At 36.6% G+C, this 22,848-nt stretch overlaps 2 protein-coding genes across 2 annotated transcripts; both read right to left on the bottom strand.

Annotated features, from left to right (window-relative positions):
* Positions 1–65: 65 nt before the first annotated feature.
* On the bottom strand, positions 66–8,966 carry psmc5 (proteasome 26S subunit, ATPase 5). Its single transcript, XM_079596022.1, has 12 exons — positions 8,817–8,966; positions 8,233–8,304; positions 7,610–7,679; positions 7,387–7,484; positions 7,243–7,299; positions 6,103–6,333; positions 5,858–5,984; positions 3,789–3,979; positions 3,111–3,209; positions 2,037–2,147; positions 1,863–1,949; positions 66–1,734 (listed from the first exon to the last, which is right to left on the bottom strand). Exons 1-12 carry the CDS (start codon positions 8,847–8,849, stop codon positions 1,681–1,683), a joined length of 1,230 nt encoding a protein of 409 aa, XP_079452148.1. The 5' UTR covers positions 8,850–8,966; the 3' UTR covers positions 66–1,680.
* A 1,181-nt stretch (positions 8,967–10,147) lies between these two features.
* On the bottom strand, positions 10,148–22,575 carry smarcd2 (SWI/SNF related BAF chromatin remodeling complex subunit D2). Its single transcript, XM_079595790.1, has 13 exons — positions 22,112–22,575; positions 20,904–21,100; positions 16,988–17,030; positions 16,775–16,897; positions 16,259–16,378; positions 15,529–15,624; positions 15,286–15,387; positions 14,401–14,562; positions 12,798–12,895; positions 12,449–12,584; positions 12,225–12,347; positions 12,029–12,130; positions 10,148–11,941 (listed from the first exon to the last, which is right to left on the bottom strand). Exons 1-13 carry the CDS (start codon positions 22,274–22,276, stop codon positions 11,888–11,890), a joined length of 1,521 nt encoding a protein of 506 aa, XP_079451916.1. The 5' UTR covers positions 22,277–22,575; the 3' UTR covers positions 10,148–11,887.
* Positions 22,576–22,848: the final 273 nt, after the last annotated feature.

Raw genomic sequence — 22,848 nt, 5'->3', positions numbered from 1 at the left:
AACCCACAATGACTTTTCATTTCCAGTTCATTTCCTCAATTTGAATTGAGACATCACAGGATCCAGACTTTTCATTCCAATTTTAATCAACAGAACTACAATCAAAATGGAAAGCTGTTGTTTTAAATAATACATTTCATTCTTAGATTATATTAATAATCAGTGTTTCAATCTATGGAAATTTGCAACAACTTTATAAACATCATATTTCATAAATCATATTTCAGTTTATAGCTCATGGTGGAAGCCGGGGACTTAATTTCCCACAATGCTCCAGTTTACTATACATATATTGTGCAATCAATATTGCCTATTTATTTTGATACCTGAAAACAAAGCGGTGGACATTTATGGTGCTCCATGTAAAAATAAAAAGTCTTCTTCAATGGTTTTGACAGTATTGAGCTTATTTTAATAAAGTGTAATTTGAGAAAAAATATTCTACATATCAAGGGAACAAACAGTCAATGTACACTTACTAAACTAGCACTGGACTAAAGAAACAGTTTCATGTTTTCCTGGTCAGCATGTGGCGTATTTCATTCAAATTCACTCATTAAGTGAAAGAGAACCAATTTCATAAATTGTCTTGTAAATGTAAAGTCTCCTCTCCTTTTATAAATAATGCATTTGATGCTTTAATATGAAAGCCAGTAAATGCATCACTCCAAAAACAATGTCCCAGAAAGAGCGACTCAACCAAGTGAAGAAATAAATTGTGAAATGCATACTTAGCATCATATTAATAATCATGAAACAGTTTAAAAGTCCCCCTGTGGTGAAAATCAAGCTTTTAATGTTGTTTATATGTCTATGTGGTGTTTTTAATATGCTTTAAGACAAACCATGCAAATTCATGTCAACACCATTGCTGAGTATTTTCTCCTTGAAACTGCAGGGAACCAAAGACAGATCAGTTCGAAGCCGTTTCTGACGTCACAAACTACCTTGTAACCAATCAGGTCAATGTGTGATCATCTACGAGTGGAACTGGTGTGAGTGAGTGGAGGCGGGGCTAATTTGCATATTCGTAGAACCATGTATACTAAATGAGGCAAGGGTGTAGAGTTACATTCAAGCCATTTAAAGGCATGACGATATATATTGTTTAAAAAGTTTAAATGTGTCATTTTGGTGATCAAAAATGAGTTAAGGGATTTTTAAGATGTGAGTTTTAAGGGACTACAGGGTGACTTTAAAGCTTGCCCTTTGTCTTAAATTGAGTTCTGCACTTACAATGTGGCAAATTGTCTATGGCAAATTGTTTCTGCCACACAATAAAAAAGGTAATTGTGACTTTTTATCTCACAATTCTGACTATTTCTTACAATTGCGAGTTTATATCTCACAATTTCCGTTAATTTCAATTTCAAGAAATAAAATCAGTATAAGAATTGTGAGTTATAAAGTCCAAATTGTGAGACAAACTCAATTGTGAGAAAGAAAATCAGAATTGTGAGATAAAAAGTCACAATTAGCTTTTGTATTGTGTGGCAGAAACAAGCTGCCATTGAGGCCTATGGGACCATCAACTTTGGGAATTATAAATGCATTTCTACAAAGTGGAAAGAAAAAAAACGATCCTGCTAAGTGAGAAACAATTTATTTTTAATACATTTGGGTGATGACAATAAAGCAACTTAAAGACAAAAAAAATCTGCAGATTATAGAGTCTAATGTTTACTTCCAGAGTTTCTTGATGGACATGTTTTTCTCACTGTCTTTCTGCATCACCTGTGAAAATATAGTAAAGGATAAATTAGAGATATCCATGAAAACAAATGGTTCCAATATTAGGATTGGCAGGTTATTATTATTTGTACTAAAAGTACAAATGGGAAAAAACAACATGTTTTCAGTACCTTTGCCACTGCCATTTCAAAATCCTCTTGGGTAACGTGGACTCTCCTCTCTCTCAGGGCGTACATCCCTGCCTCTGTGCAGACACCCTGTCAGACAAGCACAAATAACGACTGATTTCAGCTTCTCCTGAATAACTGCCGCATAAATGACTGCAAATGATCCTGTGACCTCACCTTGACCTCAGCACCAGACGCTCCTGGCATCAGCTCAGCAATCTTGCGCAGGTTAATACCACGTGTCAGGTTCATTTTACGGGAGTGGATCTTCAAAATGTCCAAACGGGCCTGCAGAGAACAAAATAACGCTATGAGGCTACTAGTATTTATGCCTTCAATATTAGAGTCATACATTACAAGAATGTCAGAAGTATCAGTATGTAAGTATCAAGATTAGGGCTATCACTAAAGATATTTTGGTAATCAGAATTGGGCGATTATTTTGACGATTAATCAGATTTATTTTTGTGGTAATGAATCTACGCAAACAACAGCCTTTAAAGCCTATACTAACAATGACTCAATAATAATTGGTTCAAATAAAGCATCAAAATCAAGTAATCATGGGTGTCAGCGGATCAAATCCTTGTTTAATATTGGCCAAACGACATTTAGTTCTTAATCTTTAATATTTAGCCACTTCTTTACGGTAGAATGCAACAGCCACTGTAATATCTTTAACAAGAATATGTGGACATCAAAATATGCAAACTCAGAGCAAGTTTAAACTTTTATTTTGAAATCGCGATGACGGTTTGAATATTTAGAAACATACTTATGTATTCTCCTGTGTTGGAGTAGGTTCATAAATGACTTGCGTTACAAATCTGATCAAATGGCGCACATTGCATTCCCAGAAGCAACCCAAACTCACAGTATATGCAGCGATGGATTTAACTGAGAGCATTTACTGTCAACAGAGCTGCTCTGAGATGCACGTGACCAACATGCATGTACATAATTAAAGTGCATATATTAAAGCCGCAGGACATATATTTAATTGATTCTGAGTCTTTGTGAATTCTCAATAGCATTATATATGCTGCAATATGGTTTTTAAATTGTTTTAATATTTCGTGCAGCCTTAGAAATGGACTAATAATGCGGTCCATGGTTACACATTCATGGAATGCGCCACTTCTAGTATTTTGCCGGTTACTTGACAAGGTGAAATTTCAATCAAGGAGTTGTGACAGCCCTAATCAAGATGATAGAATAATAATACAAAAAAAAGTAATAATCCTAGTTTACCGCTTCATTGGGAGGGGGAAATTCAATCTTCCGGTCAATGCGGCCTGGTCGAAGAAGTGCAGAGTCTAAAATGTCAATACGGTTGGTTGCCATGATAACCTGAGGGAAACAAGAAAATATTTAGTAAATTCATGATTTTTTTTTATAGAGAAATGATAAAAACACAGCAGGAGAAAAGCATAGCAGTGGCATAGGTGTAAGTTTGGTCACAGCACTCCTGGTGGTGATGATTGGAAAGGCAGTTCAATGAGTATGCGGTGATGAACAAATGTATTTAGTACTCAGGCATGTGAGCCGCTAAAGATAAGTAATGTACTGGGTGAAACCGTACCACTCATTCACACGCAACATATGCAGACTTCTGATTTAAATAGCAATCTTTTTGCACTTTAATATTCATAGGCACTTCAGCCCTACTCAGCCCTACGTACAGGCCCTACTTTCAATTTATTCAACCAAAATGTAAAAAATTTACTTTCAGTGTAAATTCTATTTTTATGACTGGATTCTGCTATTCCACATCGTGGAAATTATAAATCCCTATATAAGATGTATGAGAAGTCTTGGAAAATTATTAATAATTAAAGTATTCAAATTTGTTTGATATATCTTGTTTTAAAAAACCAGAGACCTTTCATGTAAGGATCAGCACACAGTTTACAGATGTTCTCTTCTCACCTTGATGTTCTTGGTGGCCTCGAATCCGTCCAGCTGGTTGAGGAGCTCCAGCATAGTTCTCTGCACCTCACTGTCTCCTCCTGATCCGCCCTCCAGCCGAGAAGAGCCGATGGAGTCGATCTCATCCATGAAGATGATAGAGGGCGCATGCTCCCTGGCCATGACGAACAGCTCACGCACCATACGAGCTCCTGACAACACAGAGAATATGTGGAGGCAGATTAGGAGAGTCAATCCAGCTTCAGAAATCAGATTGTTTTTATTTTCTATCAGCTAACAAATGGCTTCAGAAAACTTGGAATACAGCAGATTTGTCATTTAAACTGTTTGGATTAGAGATGCACCGATTTCAATTTTCTAGGCCGATTCCGATTTTTCATCAAGTTTGACCAGCCGATACCCATTTTAGCCGATTCCGATTTTATTTTTTCTAACCACTTTACAATTACAACACACACAAATGTTTTTTGTCTATGTTTTCTTTAATAGAACATTTTGCATAGAATATAGAACATTCAAACAAATAATTACTCCCGGTGTGGGAAATTCACACACATTAAAGTGAAGTGTGTTATGAAAAAAAAAACATTTCCTTCTTTTCACATCCAATACACAGATAGTTTATGAGATTTCTGAAACCCACATTTTCAACCACAGAAAACGGCTGGTCATCCAGCGCAATACATTCCATTATTTTTCTGGTTATGCATTTGCTCTTTACATTGCTTAAAAAAGTTAACAGAGGTTGCTGACTTGTGGATGGCTCAGTGCTAGTTTGAGCTTGGTGTTGTTTACCTTTAGCTCCTGAGTGTTGGCCTTTGCTAGCTTTGTCAAACTTTGCAAATTCAGCATGGTGATGTTGTCTCAAGTGTCTGATTAGATTTGTTGTGCCAAACGTTTTTGGTGTCGTCCCTCCTCGCCCTAATTTTTCCTTGCAGGTGTTGCATATTGCAAACTTGTTATCATCTTCACACACGCTGAAGAATTTCCAAACAGCTGACATGTTGCAGGTTAACAACTGTTTCACACTGCAAACGTGAGCGGCGTTTGTAGTACAGCGTCTGCTACAAAAGTCTTGGCGCCGAAACCCGCGATTCACTGCTGCTCACGCGACGTTCCTGCTTGAAGCTCGCGCGCTTCTCTTTGACCGGTTTTAAAAAAAAATCGGCATTGGTCAGAGTGAAAATCGGCCGATTCCGATCACCAGCCGATCAATCGGTGCATCCCTAGTTTGGATTATATCTTTTTGGAACTTGACAGCCCCGGGTCAATATATACTTTTATTATAAGGAAAATAGCAGCGAGAACATTCTTCTAACAGAAGAAAGTCACACAGTGATCGACAGAGCGAGCACTTCACTCGCATTTGCGACTAAAATTGGATGCGTTTTTAAAAAAAATATTAAGAACTTTGAGGTCATAAAAAGTAATAAATATCTTAAATGGTTATAAAGTTTTAAATAAACTTAAAAATATATATATACACATTTAATTCAATAAATGCGAGCACTGCATGTTCAAAGTAAAAACAGGAAGCTTTCGTAAGATCTAGAGGCTCGCAGTTTCAGAGCAGTTTATGCCAAACGATTGATTTACAGTTTATGAATTATGACAATGTTTACTTCATGATGTTAATAATGTAGTGTTGTAGATGGTTGTACAAGTGAGTATATTACCACCTCAACTTTTTGTCATCTTTTATGTATACATATACAGTATACATATTTATATATGTGTGTGCGTGTGTAATGTATATATATATACAGACACACACACACACATACAGTTTATAAAGTAGGGCTATAAATATTTACATAATTATATAGTTTGAAGCATGAATATTTAAAAACCTAGTGTACTTTTTGTATTCTAATAAATGAAATCATGTAAATGTCACCTTGTATCCGTTTAAGGAAAAACACATCATTTGATACATTTTTGTTCAGTTTGAGGAGTTTTTTTAACGAGATCCTAAAATTTCCAACTCAGGAGCACATGTGCTTCTTGAAAAATAAAACAAAAAAACAAGCCTTGTAATATGAATTTGCTTTGTCTGGAAGCCCACCAACCTTCTCCTATGAATTTCTGCACGAGCTCGGATCCAGACACCCTGATGAAGGTGCAGTCGGTGTGGTGGGCCACGGCTCGGGCTAACAGGGTCTTTCCTGTGCCAGGAGGTCCATACAGCAGCACACCCTGCAGACCAACACACACACATTACAAAATATGAAGCAGGTAGGGCTGCCCAACAGACCAGTAGCATTTATTACATGACATGTTTGACCTGATAAGAATGTGCTATGCTATCACTTGCCTTAGGCTGTGCAATTCCTAGAGCCTCAAACAATTCTGGGTGCTTGACTGGAAGCTCAATCACTTCCTTGATCTCTTTAATTTGTTTGTCCAGCCCTCCGATCATCTCGTACGTCGAATCTGGCACTTTTTCCACCATCATCAGTGAGACGAGTGGGTCCACTTTGTTTGGCAGGATTTTGTGGAGCGTGTAACTGTCATTACGAAGTGCTACACGGCAATTTGGAGTTACCTGGTGGATATAAGAAATTAGTATATGATTAACGTTAATATAAAACAAGTACACAAGTTAATACAAATTAGTAATCAGTCAGGTTTTTTATATTTTCTTTTTTCCCGTTTAATGACGAATACCATATTCCGGATCAGTTAGAAAAAGTAGTACACCTCAATTTCTGAGGTATCAATCATGACTTTAAAACCTAGGGCTGATTGATTGGCACTTCATCGTCATCACGATTTCTGCTTCTTACAATTAAGCAAGCATACTTGTCCGCTGTTTAGTTATCCTAAACCATTATTTCTCTATATGACATTTTCCTGCTTGGGGTTGCCAGATGCCAAGGGTTTAAATCCTCCAATTAGAGCTTTTCTCTTAATTAGACGCCTTTTCTGCCCAGAGCTTTACTTAATTTTCTCAACCGGGCAATCACACAAACACAATCTCTCTGCGGTGCAAAAAAATAAATAAATAAATTAAATAAAGCACTGATGATCTGAAAATACAACAAATATGTACACTACCGGTCAAAAGTTTCAAATAATTATGCTTTTTTAAATATATATATATTTATTTTTAAAGAAGTCTCTTATGTAAAAAATATTAAGCAGCACAACTGTTTTCAACAACGATAATAAGAGATGTTTCTTGAGCACCAAATCAGCATATCAGAATGATTTCTGAAGAATCATGTGACACTGAAGGCTATTAAAAAAGGTTCCTAAATTTGTTTGGGAGGTCTCCTACAATAGATTTACATGCATCCGAGGTCAAACAATTCTCATATTAATTTAGAGTCTGAAAACCGTTCCCTCTAAACCCCTCCTATCCAAGAGCCTACTCTGCTCTGATTGGTCAGATGGCCCAGTCTGTTATGATTGGTGTACTACTTACTGCGTGTGTCAGAAACTAAACACTTACATCATTTATATCAATGTTCTTATCCACATCCACCACAAACTTTCCTTCAGGATGCACCTAAAAACAAAGCATAAACATACATGAATAAACAATCTCATTACTGATCGTGCTCATGAGAGAAGCAGAAAATAATGTCTGTCAAACCTTGACCAGCACTTTCTTCTTGTCCATGGCTCTCACCACCTCTCCAACATAAGAGCCCTGCTCCTGCAGTAACTGAAGCTCCTCACGCAGGAGGCGCACTAAAGGAAACAGAGCAAAACAAATCCTGTCATGTCATACTGATGATATTTATAGCATCAGCCATTTGGCATATGCACCTGAACACCAAAAATGACATTCATAAAGTTGGTTGAAAGAGCTTTACCCTTGGCATTTAACTCGTTCCTTTGAGCCTGCAGACGTCTGAGATTTTGGCTTTTATCATTCACTGTCAACTGAGTAAAGAGACAAGCACATTTAGACACAACTTACCTTTGTGAAAAAGAAGTGCACTTAATTGTATTGAATGTGCACTTGTAGTGGAGTATATTTTTTAAAAAACTGCACTTGCAGATAATATAATATTAACAAAATAAAAAGCAATTTAAGTGTACTGAAATAAGTACACTTATTTTGATGTGCTTACACACTAAAGCGCATGTAAAAGTACTAGATTATCATTTTAACTGTAGTATGTATTTTGATATTGCATTTAGAGATAATATATTTTAAGTGTTGTAAATTGCAACTTCATCATTACAAATGTAATTTGTAATTACACATATATTTAAATACATTACACACAAGTTTCAATAGAAATTACATTAAAGTGTATTTCAGTTTGGCATAAAATGTTAGTCATTACATCCAGCAGTACACTTTAACCATATTTCAAAAACAATAGAAGTAAAGATGAATTTACACATAGATGTAAGTGGATTAAAGTCACTTTTAAGGTCAACTGCATTTAATATACATTTTAAACAAACAATTAATAAAAAAAATCACCTGAAGCTCCTCGATTTTAGACAGGTAATACTGTCGGAGACCAGAGCCTCCTTTACTCTCCTCAATATCCATCTGCAAAAATTATTATTAACAATAATATCAATAACACATACAGTCAGATTATTAATGGTCAGGTAGTATAGTGTCAGGTGGAATAAAGTGATGATTCATGAGGTTTTCTTGAAATTATACATTTAAGTTACCATGTTATGAAGTATGATGAGACATTTCTCACGTTATGATTTCATGATCAAATATATGATATTTGTTAAGTATAATCAGAGATGTATTATTTGGCATGAAAGACCTCTGTTGTTATTATCAGTGATTTTGCAAGTAAATGTGAAACATTCATTATTTGTCATGTAATATATCCAGTTATGCCATGTTATGATCAGTCAGTCCGTGACAATGAGACAGCAAACTCTGCTTCATTCGGAGCTGACGCCTTTCAATTCAGCCCTTTCTACGTATATTTCTAAACACTACAGTTACAGCAGATTCCATCTATGAAATATGTTCTGCTAACCAACAGCTACACATACTGTTCATATTAGAAGATTTAACACATAAATAACACTTACTTGGTCAATCCCGTCCAACGCCATCTTGAACATACAAACTTCCGTTCGTCGGCGGCGTTTTTCCGTTTTGTTTTCCTCGGGCAAGATGCAGAGTGAAGGAGGCGATCTCTAGCGCCACCGACAGGCTGGAGAAACCACGGCAACGGCGTGGACAGAAAAATGTAACCCCCCTTATACAGTTTGCATTGTTTGTAACAGCTTTAATGAATATAATGACAGTTCGAAACTATAATTGCTCTAGCTTTTGTACAGTATGTTTGCTGAAGCCCTCTCATCCCCAGTCTCCATAATTCTTTGTACAAGTTTAGCAGCCCAAAAACAGTAGCGAAAAAGGGAACTCTACCAATCGTAGGACAGATGAGCTATTTTTTTTATATAAAACTTTTTACCATCACTAACTTGTACACATTTCTCGATATTTAGGTCACCTTTTCAAAACTCTTCACACAGAGAGCACAACATCAGTCTATGGGCTATTCTCTGTGGATCATCATTGCTTTGGGACAAAATGCATGAAATTACTACATCTTTCAAATTACATGAATAAATGTAAAATGTACATAGTAAAAATTCCACCAACACTGTATATACCTACAGGTCAGTTTGCACATGTTTACATACTCTTTTCATAAACTTAAGTTAAAAACCTAACACATAAAACCAAAATGATTAAGACAGGAATTTGTTACATTTCTACAGTAATAATACCATATTGAAATACATTCTGAATAATAATAAAAAAAAACACTATCAATATAATTATGTGTAGCTAAACACCAAGTGTTGGTCTGTCAATTTCTTTACCATTTACAAAAGGGTAAATTTTAAAACTTAGGAATAATGTTAGAAATATATTATATAGGCCAACTGCAGTGCATAAGTGGAGTGTGATTCCTGTTTTGTAAAAATAAAATAAAAAAAATCTAACAAGAGAATTGTATAATGCTGCTAGTTAGTTTTTTTTTTTTTTAAGTTAGTTTTATGAGCGACAAGTGTGTTTGCTAGGTGAAAAGTTTTGCTATTGTTATGTAAGAATGAGTTGATTTGAGACATGCATGAAGTGTTTTGGTGGATTTAGTGCATTTTGAATGTGAAACTAACTGCTGTGCCAAGCTGAAAGTTGGTTAGGAGACCTGTGTGAAACGTTTTGAAAAAAGTGACCCAAGTATTGAGCAATGAGTCCTAGCTATTGTACAAAACTGTAATGAAGACCGGTATTACCAGACTAACCAGGACAACAAACACTACATGCATCAACATGACTGGTGTTTGGCTTTGTCTAACAAACAATCTACCCTCTAGTAGACAGACAGAAATACCTGATTTTCTTACTTCTGCATAAATATTTAATCTAATGATAACATTTAATATTCCATCAGGGTTGATTAAACACAAAATGTATTTTTTTCAGACATAGTATTTTTGATTCTAACATATATTTATATTATACTCAGTCACATGTGAATTCCCTTTTATGGAAAGAACTTTATTGTTTAAAATATTCCAATTTCCCAGTAAAAAAGTACAAAAGGTAAGCATTTGATTGATACAAAAATATAAAATAGAACTTGCGTTGTAAGCACTTAGTTGGCACTTGCACAAAAAGGGCTTAATCCACTCACAAGTAAATCAAAAGTACAAGAGCTTGTGGCATTTCAGATCAGCATTAATACTGTCTGAATAACTCAGCTATAAACAAAATGAAGCCACCGAAAGGAACATTCAGTTCAGCTCTATCGACAACATCTGTGGCATGTTGTCAATTATAACAAAATCATTTCAACTCGTCCCTCAGAGATGCATTTAAAAAGACAGTCCGAATTTCATTTAGTTTTTTTAACCACTTTATAAACTGGAAAGTCAAAAACGATTTTCTGTGGCAATCAGCAGCATGTCACAGATGTTGAACCTGTTATATTCCTTATTTGAAAATTCAACTTGCTGTCAATACTTACCACAAATGACAACACCACCAATATGAATTATCACATATTAAAACCCACTTAAACAGAAAATGTCCATCAGCTGTTTGGAATGTAGAAGTACACACTGAACTAATCTACTCTAAAAATATGGCTTTGAATACCTGAAAATAAAGAATATGCTGATGGTTAGCACGCCATCGTTCACAAATTCAGTCACTGCAGTACGGTCTCTACCACTTCAGCAGACTTTTGAACACTAAATAAGAACATGAACTGGCAAAAAAAAAAGAAGAAGAAAAAAGAAAAGCAAACACTAATGAGATGAAGATAGAAAGTCTGGTATACTGAACTAAACCAGCTGGACAACCAAATGTGCTGGAGTTCTCGTTGGGCGTGGAAACACAAAAAGATGGCTCTTGAACGCAGTGCAGCACATATTTTCCTGAGAGACCAAATGGAAAAATCCACAATATCGAAAGAAGAAAAACATTGCATTTTCATTACTAGTCAACCTAATTACCCGCATCCTGACTCAAAAATTGTGCAATTAATTTTTGCGGTCAGAATTCAAACATTTCAGAAACAAAATGTCGAGTGTAGACCGAATTTGGCAATTCCTAATTAATTAATTAACTATAGTCTTAATTAACTATTAAACTATAAACATAAAAAGGATGAACAACAAGAAGCTGTGTTGCATCTGTTGTCTATAGGGGTTTTAGCCAATTAGCTACAGTACTGTATATCTTACTGTAAAATATACAAAAAAGAGCCCTATTTAATAGGATATAATAAAAGTAAAGATGTGTATGTCAAAAAACTGAATCATGAAGAAAATGAACTGAATGGCTTATTTTCATATTACTTTTTAAAAATATATAAAACAAAATCAGAGATTGAATTCAAAAAGGGAGATACACACTGAAGAGTTCCAGTTAATGTAACAGTATTTGAAATTTGATGTGACCAGATGTTTGCTATGGAACAGTCTGCAAATGCTGCAACTGACAAGAAGTTTATGACAGTGCAATATACGAAACAATACCAGCACCCAAAACTTCTATATGAAGTGCCTCTATTGGCTTTTTTTTCTCATCTGTATTTGAGCTGATTCCTTGGATGACTGGATCTGGAGTTTGAATCTTCTTAAGTGAGTCGGATTCCTAGTACCTGTTCCAATTCTTGTCTCCTCTGCTGGACCTGAAAAAAAAAAAAAAGTATTTATAGTATTATAGATACTATAGCATCTGATGTGTTTTGTAATGAAAATAAATACTAAGCACTCACCTTTGAAAATATGTAGCGTCCAACAGCTTCTGTAACCCAGTTTGAGTGATAAAACTCAGTTCTCCTCTCCTCCTCTGGATTACCCACAGTGTCCGTCATTAACTGCATAAACCAAGACAAAACATCATAAATGAAGGATGGGAAAAAAATATCAGAATGAGGGAAATCTAAATCATGGTGCAAGCTCTGAGTATACCTTGAGGTCTCGGCTCTGAGACTTGAGCCAGTCCTGGATGAAATCCTGCGGGTTGTTACTAAAGCTGAGCATGAAGTCCCTCTGGGTTTTCAACTGATTGATGGATTCAATAGTCTCATGGATCTTATGGAGAATGTAAGTGTTTGGTTAAAAATAGCCCCTTTGCCTTATAATGAGTGGAGAGTAATTTACACGAGGTGTCATTTACGTCCTTGCACACACACCTTCATCTCCAGGGTAGCAATCTCCTGCTGATTGGTTGTGGACGACAGGAAGCTGGTCATCTGAGCCTTCAGAGGGTCGTCCACCTCAACATCGATATCAAAGCAGGCAGTCTTTTTCTGATCATTGGGATCCACACTGACAAAATGATACAGTAATAAAAGCGGCATTTGGTCAAATAACCATTCTACTGCTATTAATAATAATAATAATAATAGCATTCAGACAACTACATATAATCTAAATTGTTAATACAATTTTCCACATTTAAGATTTTACAATAGTCAAAAATGTATTCAACAGTTTCTCCACCCCAAAGCACCATTCAGACCAGAAACCATAAGCACACACCTGATGTTATGATTGATGACGATGGGGTCAGGGTGCTGAAGGAGGCTGGCGAGCTTCATGGGAATATCGGAAAATCTCATCCTGGGGCATCCAAAAATCTGCAGGATTACAGCAGTTCAGTGACACATGGCTCAGTCTATAACCAATGAGTTCATGGTTAAGCAACTATCCCTAAGCATGCTATACAGTATATCTCAGATCAAGTACTAAACTAAATTCTAAAGACAACGAGAGTGGTGCTTCCCTGTGCAAAGCTCCCTGCCACTGTGCAGGGTGTTTCTATATGGTTGCTAGGTCTTCTGAATGGTTGACAGGGGCATTGCACGGTGGGCCCAAACAAGTCTTTTTGACAATCAAGTCTTTACATTCGGCTTGGGTCTCACCTTCTTTGTATACATGGGCAGTTTGAAAAGAGATCTGACATTGAGAGGAAGGACGGAAGTAACAGTGTCCTAACTACACGCGACGAGACACGCGATAAAAGGTATCTTTTCCATGTTAATCAGAGTTTTTGTCCTAAACAGCCACGACGGCGACACGCGACGATTCTATTTTAGAAACGGTTTCTATTTTTCTGCAACGTCGCGCTGGAACAACAATCGCAAAGTGTGGCAATGATAATCTCAGGTACTGTTTATGTGCTTTATTTAATGTTAACAGCGTGTGATGTGACTTAATATCATTTAGTTCTCCAGCTTTGTAGCTGTAAAAGCAACAATGGATAATAATTCACCTCAGATCTTGAAATTAAACAAATGGAAACAAGAACGTTCAGAACACAGATTGTTTTAGTAACTCAATAGCCTATGTATTTGAATAATATTTAGATGGTGTAATATTTGTGAATTTGATTGTACTTATCCATTTTCTTGCGAGTGCCGTCAAGATTACTCTCTGCTGCTGTGCACTTGCCGCGAGAGCCCGCCCACATGCTGTTCTGATTGGCTGTGGGTTTTGATTGATTTTTAAGCAGTCGTGTCGCGTCTAGTGTGGACAGACAAATTATTTGTCGCTGGATCTTATCGCATCACGTCTGGTTAGGACGCGGTGTAACATGTGAGTTAATGCAGATTTGAGTGTCATCAGCTTAACAGGGGAAAATGCAACCAAGTAAAAATAATACAGTGGTTTCAAGCTATTAAGATTTAGTAAAAGCATATAGACTACAAAGAGAATTGGGCCAAGAAACGAGCCCTGGGGGGCGCCACAGTTGACAGATAAGGAGCAGTAGAACATTTCTTTCTTTGGAAAAAAGACCAATTGCTATCTATCACTTAGGTAGGATGTGAACAAATGCACAGCTGTGCCAGTAATAACAATGGATCAGAGGCAAGTGAAAGCAGGTTGTGGCAGACAGTGTGAAATGCAATGCTTAGATACCAGGGTTTCTGCAGTTTTTCTGTTCTAATGTGTTTTAGATTGAGCTTCTGTAGGGGGCTACAGAAAACCTATTATTTAAGAAAAAAACCTAGGTGATAATTCACTTATAATTAAAAAGGGTACAGATTTAAAAGACCATTTTTGCCGTAAGTGGTTTGTTGCAACCTGGATATTAAAGAATTGTGAGAACAGGCTAGGGGAAATTTCCTGGAGATTTGTGTACCTGTCTGAAGTATCGGTTGCAGTTAATGTACTCTTTCTCATGGCAGTCTTGCAGCTTGTTGTTTTTGATGTAGAGCCACAAGGCTTGCATGATACTGGCTCTGGTCTGAGTGTGGACTCCCAACAGTCGAGCCAGACGTGGATCCAGCTTATACTGCGGAGGCTAAGTCAAGTACAAGGAGAAGACAATCATTAAAGACAACCATATACTCTGTAACAAACAAACTTATGACATGAATAGACTGAAGTTTCCTTTTCTTTTGAAAACCCCTTTAGTTTTTTGGCTTTTAGTCCATGTCTGTGAGCTTTGAGGCTATATGCTAGTGTTCTCCTAAAAGTAGACAAAACAAACTTTAAAATGAAAAACATGTAAGTTAAAAATGTACATTCATTCATTCTAGCTCATAAGAGAAAATGTACCAAAAATAATAATATTAATTTCATATCAATAATTCATATAAATACATTCCACAAAATAGTTGCCACAAAAATATAAAGCAGCAAAAACTTTTCAATATTGTTTTGATAATGAGAGCCATTATTAATAATTCTGCACCAATAATAACTGATCAAATTTGAGAACCAAATCAAGCATATTGGAATGATTTCTGAAGGATCATGTGACGCTGAAGACTCAAATAATGGCTGATGAAAACTCAGGATGTCTATTACAGAATGAAATAAATTTTTTACATATATAAAAATAGGAAACAGTTCCTTTAAATTGTAATAAATATTTCACAATATTATTGCTTTACTGTAGTTTTCATCAAATAAACACTGCCTTGGTGAGCATAAGAGACTTATTTCAAAAACATTTAAAAATCATAATTATTCCAAACTTTTGACCGGTATTGTATGTGTTTGTGAAATGTATAGGTGATACCTGGTGGTCTAGCATGAGAAGGAGAGTACATTTCACATTCACATCTCCTGGTCTCTTCACCTGGAATCCATCAGTCTCCTGAGTTGTGGGCATTCTGTGCCACTAAGACACAGAGAAAAAGATATGACTACAGATGTAATGACTGGATTTACTGCTAGAGAGTACACGTTGTGTTTGATGAGGTCATCATTATTTAAATAGATTTTGCATTATTATTTTTATAATAACACTATAATGTCATACCTCCACCAAGTGGTTGTCTGGGCCATAAAGTTCTTTGTCCAGTTCAATGACCAGGCTTTTAAAGAAGGATGAAAACTTTCGTTTCAGTTTCCCAGGCTAAGGAGAGTTAGAAAGAGAGAAAGAAGTAGGGAAAAGGGGAGTGAGAACACAAAATGTGTTCATGCCATTGATTGATACTGCATTGTTTGGAGCTGACCGCACTGGAGGGATTTTTTTTTAGAAGCAGCTCACACAGCTATTGCGCCAGTATGTGTTTGCGCAATGCCTAGCCTGTCCCTCCCTTGCAGTACCACACAACTTATAACAACTCAGGCAGAAGAAAGTAAAGAAAAATGATAATTTCCTCTTTTCATGTGGCAGCAGCACAGCCAGAGGTCTTTAGCTGGCAAATGCATGCTTAGACGTTTATGGACTAATTTCACAAAATGGACTAAAGTTTCAATTCCCTTTCCTTGAAAAGTCTGGGAACATGGAACAGCTTAGAGCACATCTGGTTTGAAGGAGTGAGCTGAGGACATGAGCCAGTGAAGTTAAGCTGGCCAACAGACCAAGAGACTCAAGACTGCCAAATAAAAAAGAATTAGGGATAGGGGCGACAAAGTCAGATTGTATCTAGAGCCGTTACTTGTCATGAAACACTGTAAATGGACTCCACTGCGTGATTGCTCAAACTTGCCTGGAGTTCACATACGTGCCAACAAGTGAACACATAGTGAAAATCATTACATACATCCTCCAGGAGTTTGCCTTCCACTCGAAGTTCCCAGGATGCCACTCTTTCAGCCTCCTCTCCCTCTGGCTTGGCAGGTGTGTAGGTGTTAGAAATGTAGATCCTCAGTTTGCGTTTTTGCTGGATGAGTAGAACAAAGCGCATTGAGATAATAAACAATTTGGTTAATTTCTTCATGTTGGCATAGAGAAAAGAAAAAAAGTCTAGTAGCCAGTGATCCGAAGCTAAAGCAAAAAGGGTTAGTTCACCCCAAAATGTTTAATTCTGTCATCATTTACTCGCCTTGATGCCGTTTCAAACCTGTATAACATTCTTTCATCTGAGGAACACAAAAGAAGATATTTTGAGAAATGGAAGGTCACCAGAACAGGTTGGTTGCCAGCATTATTTAAAATATCTTCTTTTGTCCTACAGGTTTGTATATGACATGAGGATGAGTAAATGTGTGAGCTTCCCTTAAACTCAGCTAAACTAAGAGTTCATCTCTGAATTGCGACTCCAGTCTACTACATCTACCGTGATCGGCTTTTTGATGGCCTCCTGTATCTCCATGCGTTTGCGTGCAATGGTCTGGTCCAGCTTTCTCTCAAAGGCCAGAAGGTCCATGTAAGCCTGAGACTCTGGGACCAGATCCCTGATCTGAGGAAAACCAAAATCATGAGAAACTATGCACTTCAGCATCACAAAAAAAGAAAAAGAAAAGATTTACACTATTCTGGTTAAACTCACCCTCTGTGGGAGCACTTTGTCAGCCATCTTACGCCTCTTCACCCTGAAAATGTAGAGCAGATGTGTAAGGAACATGACTCAACACAAACATATGTTAAAATATTATTTCAATTACAGTGTGCAAAGTTTCAAGCACTGGAGATCTAAAGTGTAAGCCACATAATTATCCCCAAACAAACAACTTTTTCTTCATAGATTTTACAGTGAAACAATCATTATTTTGGATAAACATTTGAAAATTCTGAATCTGTCCTGATCGAGTTCAAATGCTGAATTATTTTAACAGTTAATGTAATAATGCTTTCAGCTACAAATAAGAGTTTTAAGGGTGTGTTCACACTTGGCATGTTTGGTTTGATTAAACGAATCCTGGTGCGAATGCTCTGTTAGTGTGGTTCATTTGATAAGTGTGAACGCTGCCACCGAACCCTGGTGCACACCAAACACGCGAGACCGCTCTAAATATTGGTCTCGGTTTACTTCCAAACGAACTCTGGTGCAGTTTGAATGAAATATGAACGCGACACGGACCAAATGTAAACAAACCAAAAATGGGACATGATGCTCAAGCATACCAGTACCTCTTTTTTCTTGTCAAAGTCGTGATGTTGCCCATTACAGTTCGGAACAAGCGTCAGAATCGCGTCTCCTCGCAACAGATCTTTCTTTGTGTGTAACGGAGGGATTACTGCAGCTGTTTTGACTCTTTTACAGATTAAGGTCAAAATACCATGAAGGTTACGCACATAAAACGAGTGCATTTAGCCCAGCAGCACACAGCATTGTTTTCATAGAAGCCGACCAATCAGGTTGTGAACATATCCCTATGCCTTTAGGTTCAGTTTCTTTAGGTTCAGTGTTGAAAAAATGCCAATGTGAATGCTAAGCGGACCAGGTCCAGGACTACTTTTTTTTGGTCCGGACCAAACTAACCAAGCGAACTGAACTGCAAATGCGAACACACCCTAAATCCATTCTGCCCCAAAATGGAAAAAAAAGGAGAATTTTTTTCTAAAATTTCAACAATTCCAGTTGGGCCTGCTTATAACACAACAATAAACAAGATAAAAGAGGAATGTGATTCATAAGGAGTCTCTTATGCATAAATATGCAGCGATGCATTAAAACTGCAGTCCGTAGCTTTTCCTCTTTGTCGCCATCTCTGTTTGAAATCTGCAATTGCAGTCATTCGGGGAATTATAAACTTTACGTGAGTTGTGCCTCGGCATGGCACAGCGCGGATGAACACAATGTTTTGAGGAGAATGTGTGTCTCTCCGTCACCGCGCCGGTGTGGATACTGGCATTCAGAATCACAGATTATACTTTTTGGAAGTATGACCAACATAAGAGTTTTCACGGGAAAATGTCATCTGAAGTAAGTAAACATCCACTTTTGTTCTGACCAACTAAGGGGGGAAAAGCATTGCAGTAAATCTCGCTGATTAAATCTAACGATCCCTTGTCATATCACGTCAAACCGTGCAAATTATACTTTGTTCTCAAATTGTAATGTTAACAACATCAGCATTGCGTGACTACATTTAATGCCCTTCTGATATTTATCCTTGTTTTAGCATGGGCCGGAGTTACAGTCTCTTTTTTTCTGTAGCCACTCCGAAGTCCCAACGAAGTCTTTTGCATTTTACAACGGGTGAATCTGGTCACTGGTGATTGTCGTTTGAACCTTTCTGGATCAGCCATCAAATTAATACGTTTAATTATATCAAGTGCTGTGAGAAAAGGCTATACATCTCCACTTCCAACATCCTCACACGCAATATAGCCTGCTAGCCGTGACACCTTTATGTGTACAGATGTGACGTAATGACGCAAAGACATGCTTGAATTTCCCGCGGAAATCCACCAGTACCACTGGAATTAAAAACATTATTACAAGCGTACCGTTTTGAAGGCAAGCAGATCGTTTTGAACACTGGCTGGTTATGTACCTGCTCAAAAATTTATTTTGGATAATTTTGAACCCCAAAAAGGTACGGACTGGAGCTTTAAGCACCACTCAAAGAAGTCGTTTTCAAACCAAGCCATTTTCTGTTGGTCAACGTGACTAATTCATCAGACCAACTTGCATGGGTGAAAATCTGCATGGGCAACTCTTTCGCCCTTCCGCAAAACTTCTGATCGCATGGATTCCTATTGAAATGACTGGATTTTGCCTGCAAAATTTTGCAGAGCAACAGTAAATGTGACCACGCCTTACGTCTGTGGGGTTTTTCACCCGTTTTATAAAAAAAATTATAATAATCATCTGCTTGTATTAGTAATAGCATACCTCTCCTCACCTTCATGCTTAATTTAAATATTAAGGCCCGTTCACACCAAGAACGATAACTATAAAGATAATATTAGCTTCAACAACAGCAGACGATATTCTGTTTAAACGTGCTGCAGTTTTGTCATCTGCCGATTTAAAAGCTCTAGCTCAAAGCAGAATGGATTCTGAGTGGTTGTCAATCTTTTTTATCGTTCATCAGCTGGAAAAAAAAAAACGTTCTAAATGTGATTCCAACGATATCGTCTCTCTGTGCCATTATCTTTGTAGTTGCAGTGTGGACTCTGCTATTCTTTTCATTTCATATGCTTTAAGACAAACCATGTGTAAATTCATGTCAACACGATTGCTGAGTATTTTCTCTTTAAAACTGCAGTGAACCAAAGACAGTCTCAAAAACACGGTTCGAAATCACTGGTGTTTTTCTGACATCACAAACTACCTCTATCTTGTAACCAATAACGTCAACGTGCCATCAACGAGTGGATCTTTGAGCTGGTGTGAGTGAGCGGAGGCGGGGCTAATTTGCATATTCATAGAACCGCATATACTAAATGAGACAAGGGTGTTGAGTTACATTCAAGCTATTTTAAGGCATGAAGGAATATTTTTCAAGGAAAAATAAATGTCATTTTGGTGTTCAAAGGTGAGTTTTAAGGGATAAAATTATTGACTACAGGGTGACTAAGTGTTTTAAAAAAGAGGCGAATAAAGTGTGAAAGTATACATATAATATACATGTATCTAATTTCAATGCTATGGCTTTTGTGTAGATATTTAAAGATTAAAGAATTAAAGACTGTTTGGATTTATATGAAATAGTAACATTTTACAAAAAGTAAATTTGAAACATTAACTAAGGTTAATAAAAGTACTGGTCATTGTTAATTTAAACATTTACTAATACATACAGTATTTTACATTTTAACATGAATGATCAAGGTATAATTCATATATTAATATTTTTTATATTTAAAAAGTACAGTACATATTCATAGTTCACTTCAATCAGTACAGTTTTTCCATTTTTGTAATAAAGTTCAATACTATTATGTTTGTTTTCATTCAGTATCCATTTTTAAAACGATCGAATGATTAATCGGTTAGTAGCCAGCGTGGTCTAACCTAGTTATTATTATCGGTAAAACTCTAGTAACTGCATTAACTGACAGCCTGTCTAGCGCACAGAGCCATGCCAGTACTGATCCTTCTGAAATATATCAGCACTTTTTGAAAGCCTCTTGTCCCATTTGAGAATCAGAAAAATTTAGAATAATAACCCAACAAGCTTATTTATATAGCAAAATAATAATAATAATAATATTGCGATATTGAGCCACAAAAAATCACCGCAAGGGAGATTAATTGTTCTGTGCCAGCCCAAATTAAGAGGACACACACACAGAAAAAAAGAATGATGTGCATAAGTAAATAATTTATTGTTATATTATTTATTATGGGAATATTCCATATTTTTCATATTAATCAAACTTTTCTTGGGGCTCCAAAAATAAAACTGTCCTGTGTTTATAAGGCCCTTAACCCAGACACAGAATTGTGAAGTGACATGAATGCTACAATAAATTAGCATTCATGCACAAACAATGATGCTAAATTTACTAACCCCCTTCTCTGACCCATAAGACCACCGGACTGCTGCTGTTGCTGCTGAAGAAGTCTCTTCCGGTTGGGGTCCATCGTGGCTTGAGGCATCCCAGGTCGCATGGGCATGACTCCACTATAAGACGGACCAGGTAGAGGGGAACCCATGGACCCCATGCCCCCCATTGGCATTCCTCGGCTGGGTGGCATACTTGGGCGCTGTGGGTACGATTGCAGGATTTGAGTATTACTACTTTTAACACTCACAAACTGTTATAGGTCAAGTTTGTCCAAAGTAACATTTCACGTAACTTAGACTCCATGACTAAGATAGCCTATAAAGGAAGCTTACAAAATACGTTAAAACTTCACAATAAGGTTCCATTTGTTAAAATTAGTACATTAGTTAACATGAAATAACAATACAAATAAATTCGTAAGCATTTATTGACCTTAGTTAATTTTAGCATTTACTAATACATTATTAAAATCAAAAGTTGAATATTCATATTATTTAATGGACCTGAGCTAACATGAACTAACAATGAACTAATGTTAAAAAAGATGAATAAATACTGTAACATACTGCTCTTTATTTCTCGTTTTAGTTAATTCACTTAACTAATGGGAACTTATTGCAAAGTGCTGCCAAAAATATGCCATGATACAGTGATGAGATCAAATGGCTTAATTTGAACTTAACTTGGATAGCTGCTACATATCTTGAGTTAAAGAATACCACATTCATACACGACATTTGTGTGGTAGCCTACTCAACTGCGCAGTAAATATTATAATATTATTATATTACATGTTCATATATATTGGTATTACCATGATATATGTCCAAACAAAATATTATTACCATGGGTTAACAAAATGGAATAGTATTACCATGGTACTTTTTTTGTTTTGTTTAAGCCAGCTATGTTTGCAGGTAACTTATTCAAAGTAAAGCACGCGCGTTTTCTTCACGGTGGGACTCAAATGCGGAAGTAGATGTTTATTCTTTATGGGCCTCAGCGCTCTTAGAATGATTTTTAAACATGTTATTTTTGTATTTTTATAAAGAAGCATCATTGTAGATTATTTTCTGACATATTTCATGTCATAAATGTGCCAATAAATGCAAATGAAATGACTCTTCCTCAATTAAGACAGAAGGGAAGACTGGAGCTATGGCGTGATGCTAAACGCAGATAACAAATAAAGAGTGGTTTCTTCACTTACTTGGTGATACTGGTTCGGGGTACTGCCCATCCCTCTGTAGGGTGAATTCTGTGGCATTGCTGACATTCTCATTGCGCTGCTGTGACCCGGGTTCATGAGGTTCATGCTGGGGTTTATTGGGGTAACGTTACTGTGGTTGACGGGGAAACCCGATCTAGAAGCCATTTGTGATTATTTTCACAGCTAATAATTGTAAAGAAATAAAATTAAAACCGTTACGGAGTCACTCGATAAACGTACGTTGGAGTCACGCGTAACGTTAACCACATCTCGTTCAAATATCGATTTATTCCTCCGTCTTTACTTGTCGATCGATGTCCGCGGAATGTGTCATATCTTCCTCTAAAGCTTGTCAAACCCCCACTTATCATAATGATTTCCTCTCAAAAACATTTCAAGAGCCTGACCAATGTCGACTAACTTACAGTTATCAGAGTGTGTGGCTTCTCAGATCTCCTCCCCCTGGGTTGCCAAATAACTTTCCCTCGTAATTTAAGTTTGAAAGGTGTTTTTAAACTTTTAGAATAAGATGCCTCGTTCCCTTGCGTCCCGAATGCATTCTTTCCCTTGCGACAGTCAACAGACCCCTTTCTAAAATGTATAGTCAGATAGGCCTATATATTTTAATGTAGATTTTTTTTTTAAATAATAATTATTTTTAATTATTAAAATTAAATTGCCTTTATTTAATGGCCGCAAATCTGAGATTAACACAAACGTTCATATTTGTTTTCTCT

The sequence above is a fragment of the Phoxinus phoxinus genome (genome assembly GCF_949152265.1).
Source record: "Phoxinus phoxinus genome assembly, chromosome: 21".
Classification (NCBI taxonomy): Eukaryota; Metazoa; Chordata; class Actinopteri; order Cypriniformes; family Leuciscidae; genus Phoxinus; species Phoxinus phoxinus.
This window is presented reverse-complemented; position numbering and strand designations above follow the sequence as displayed.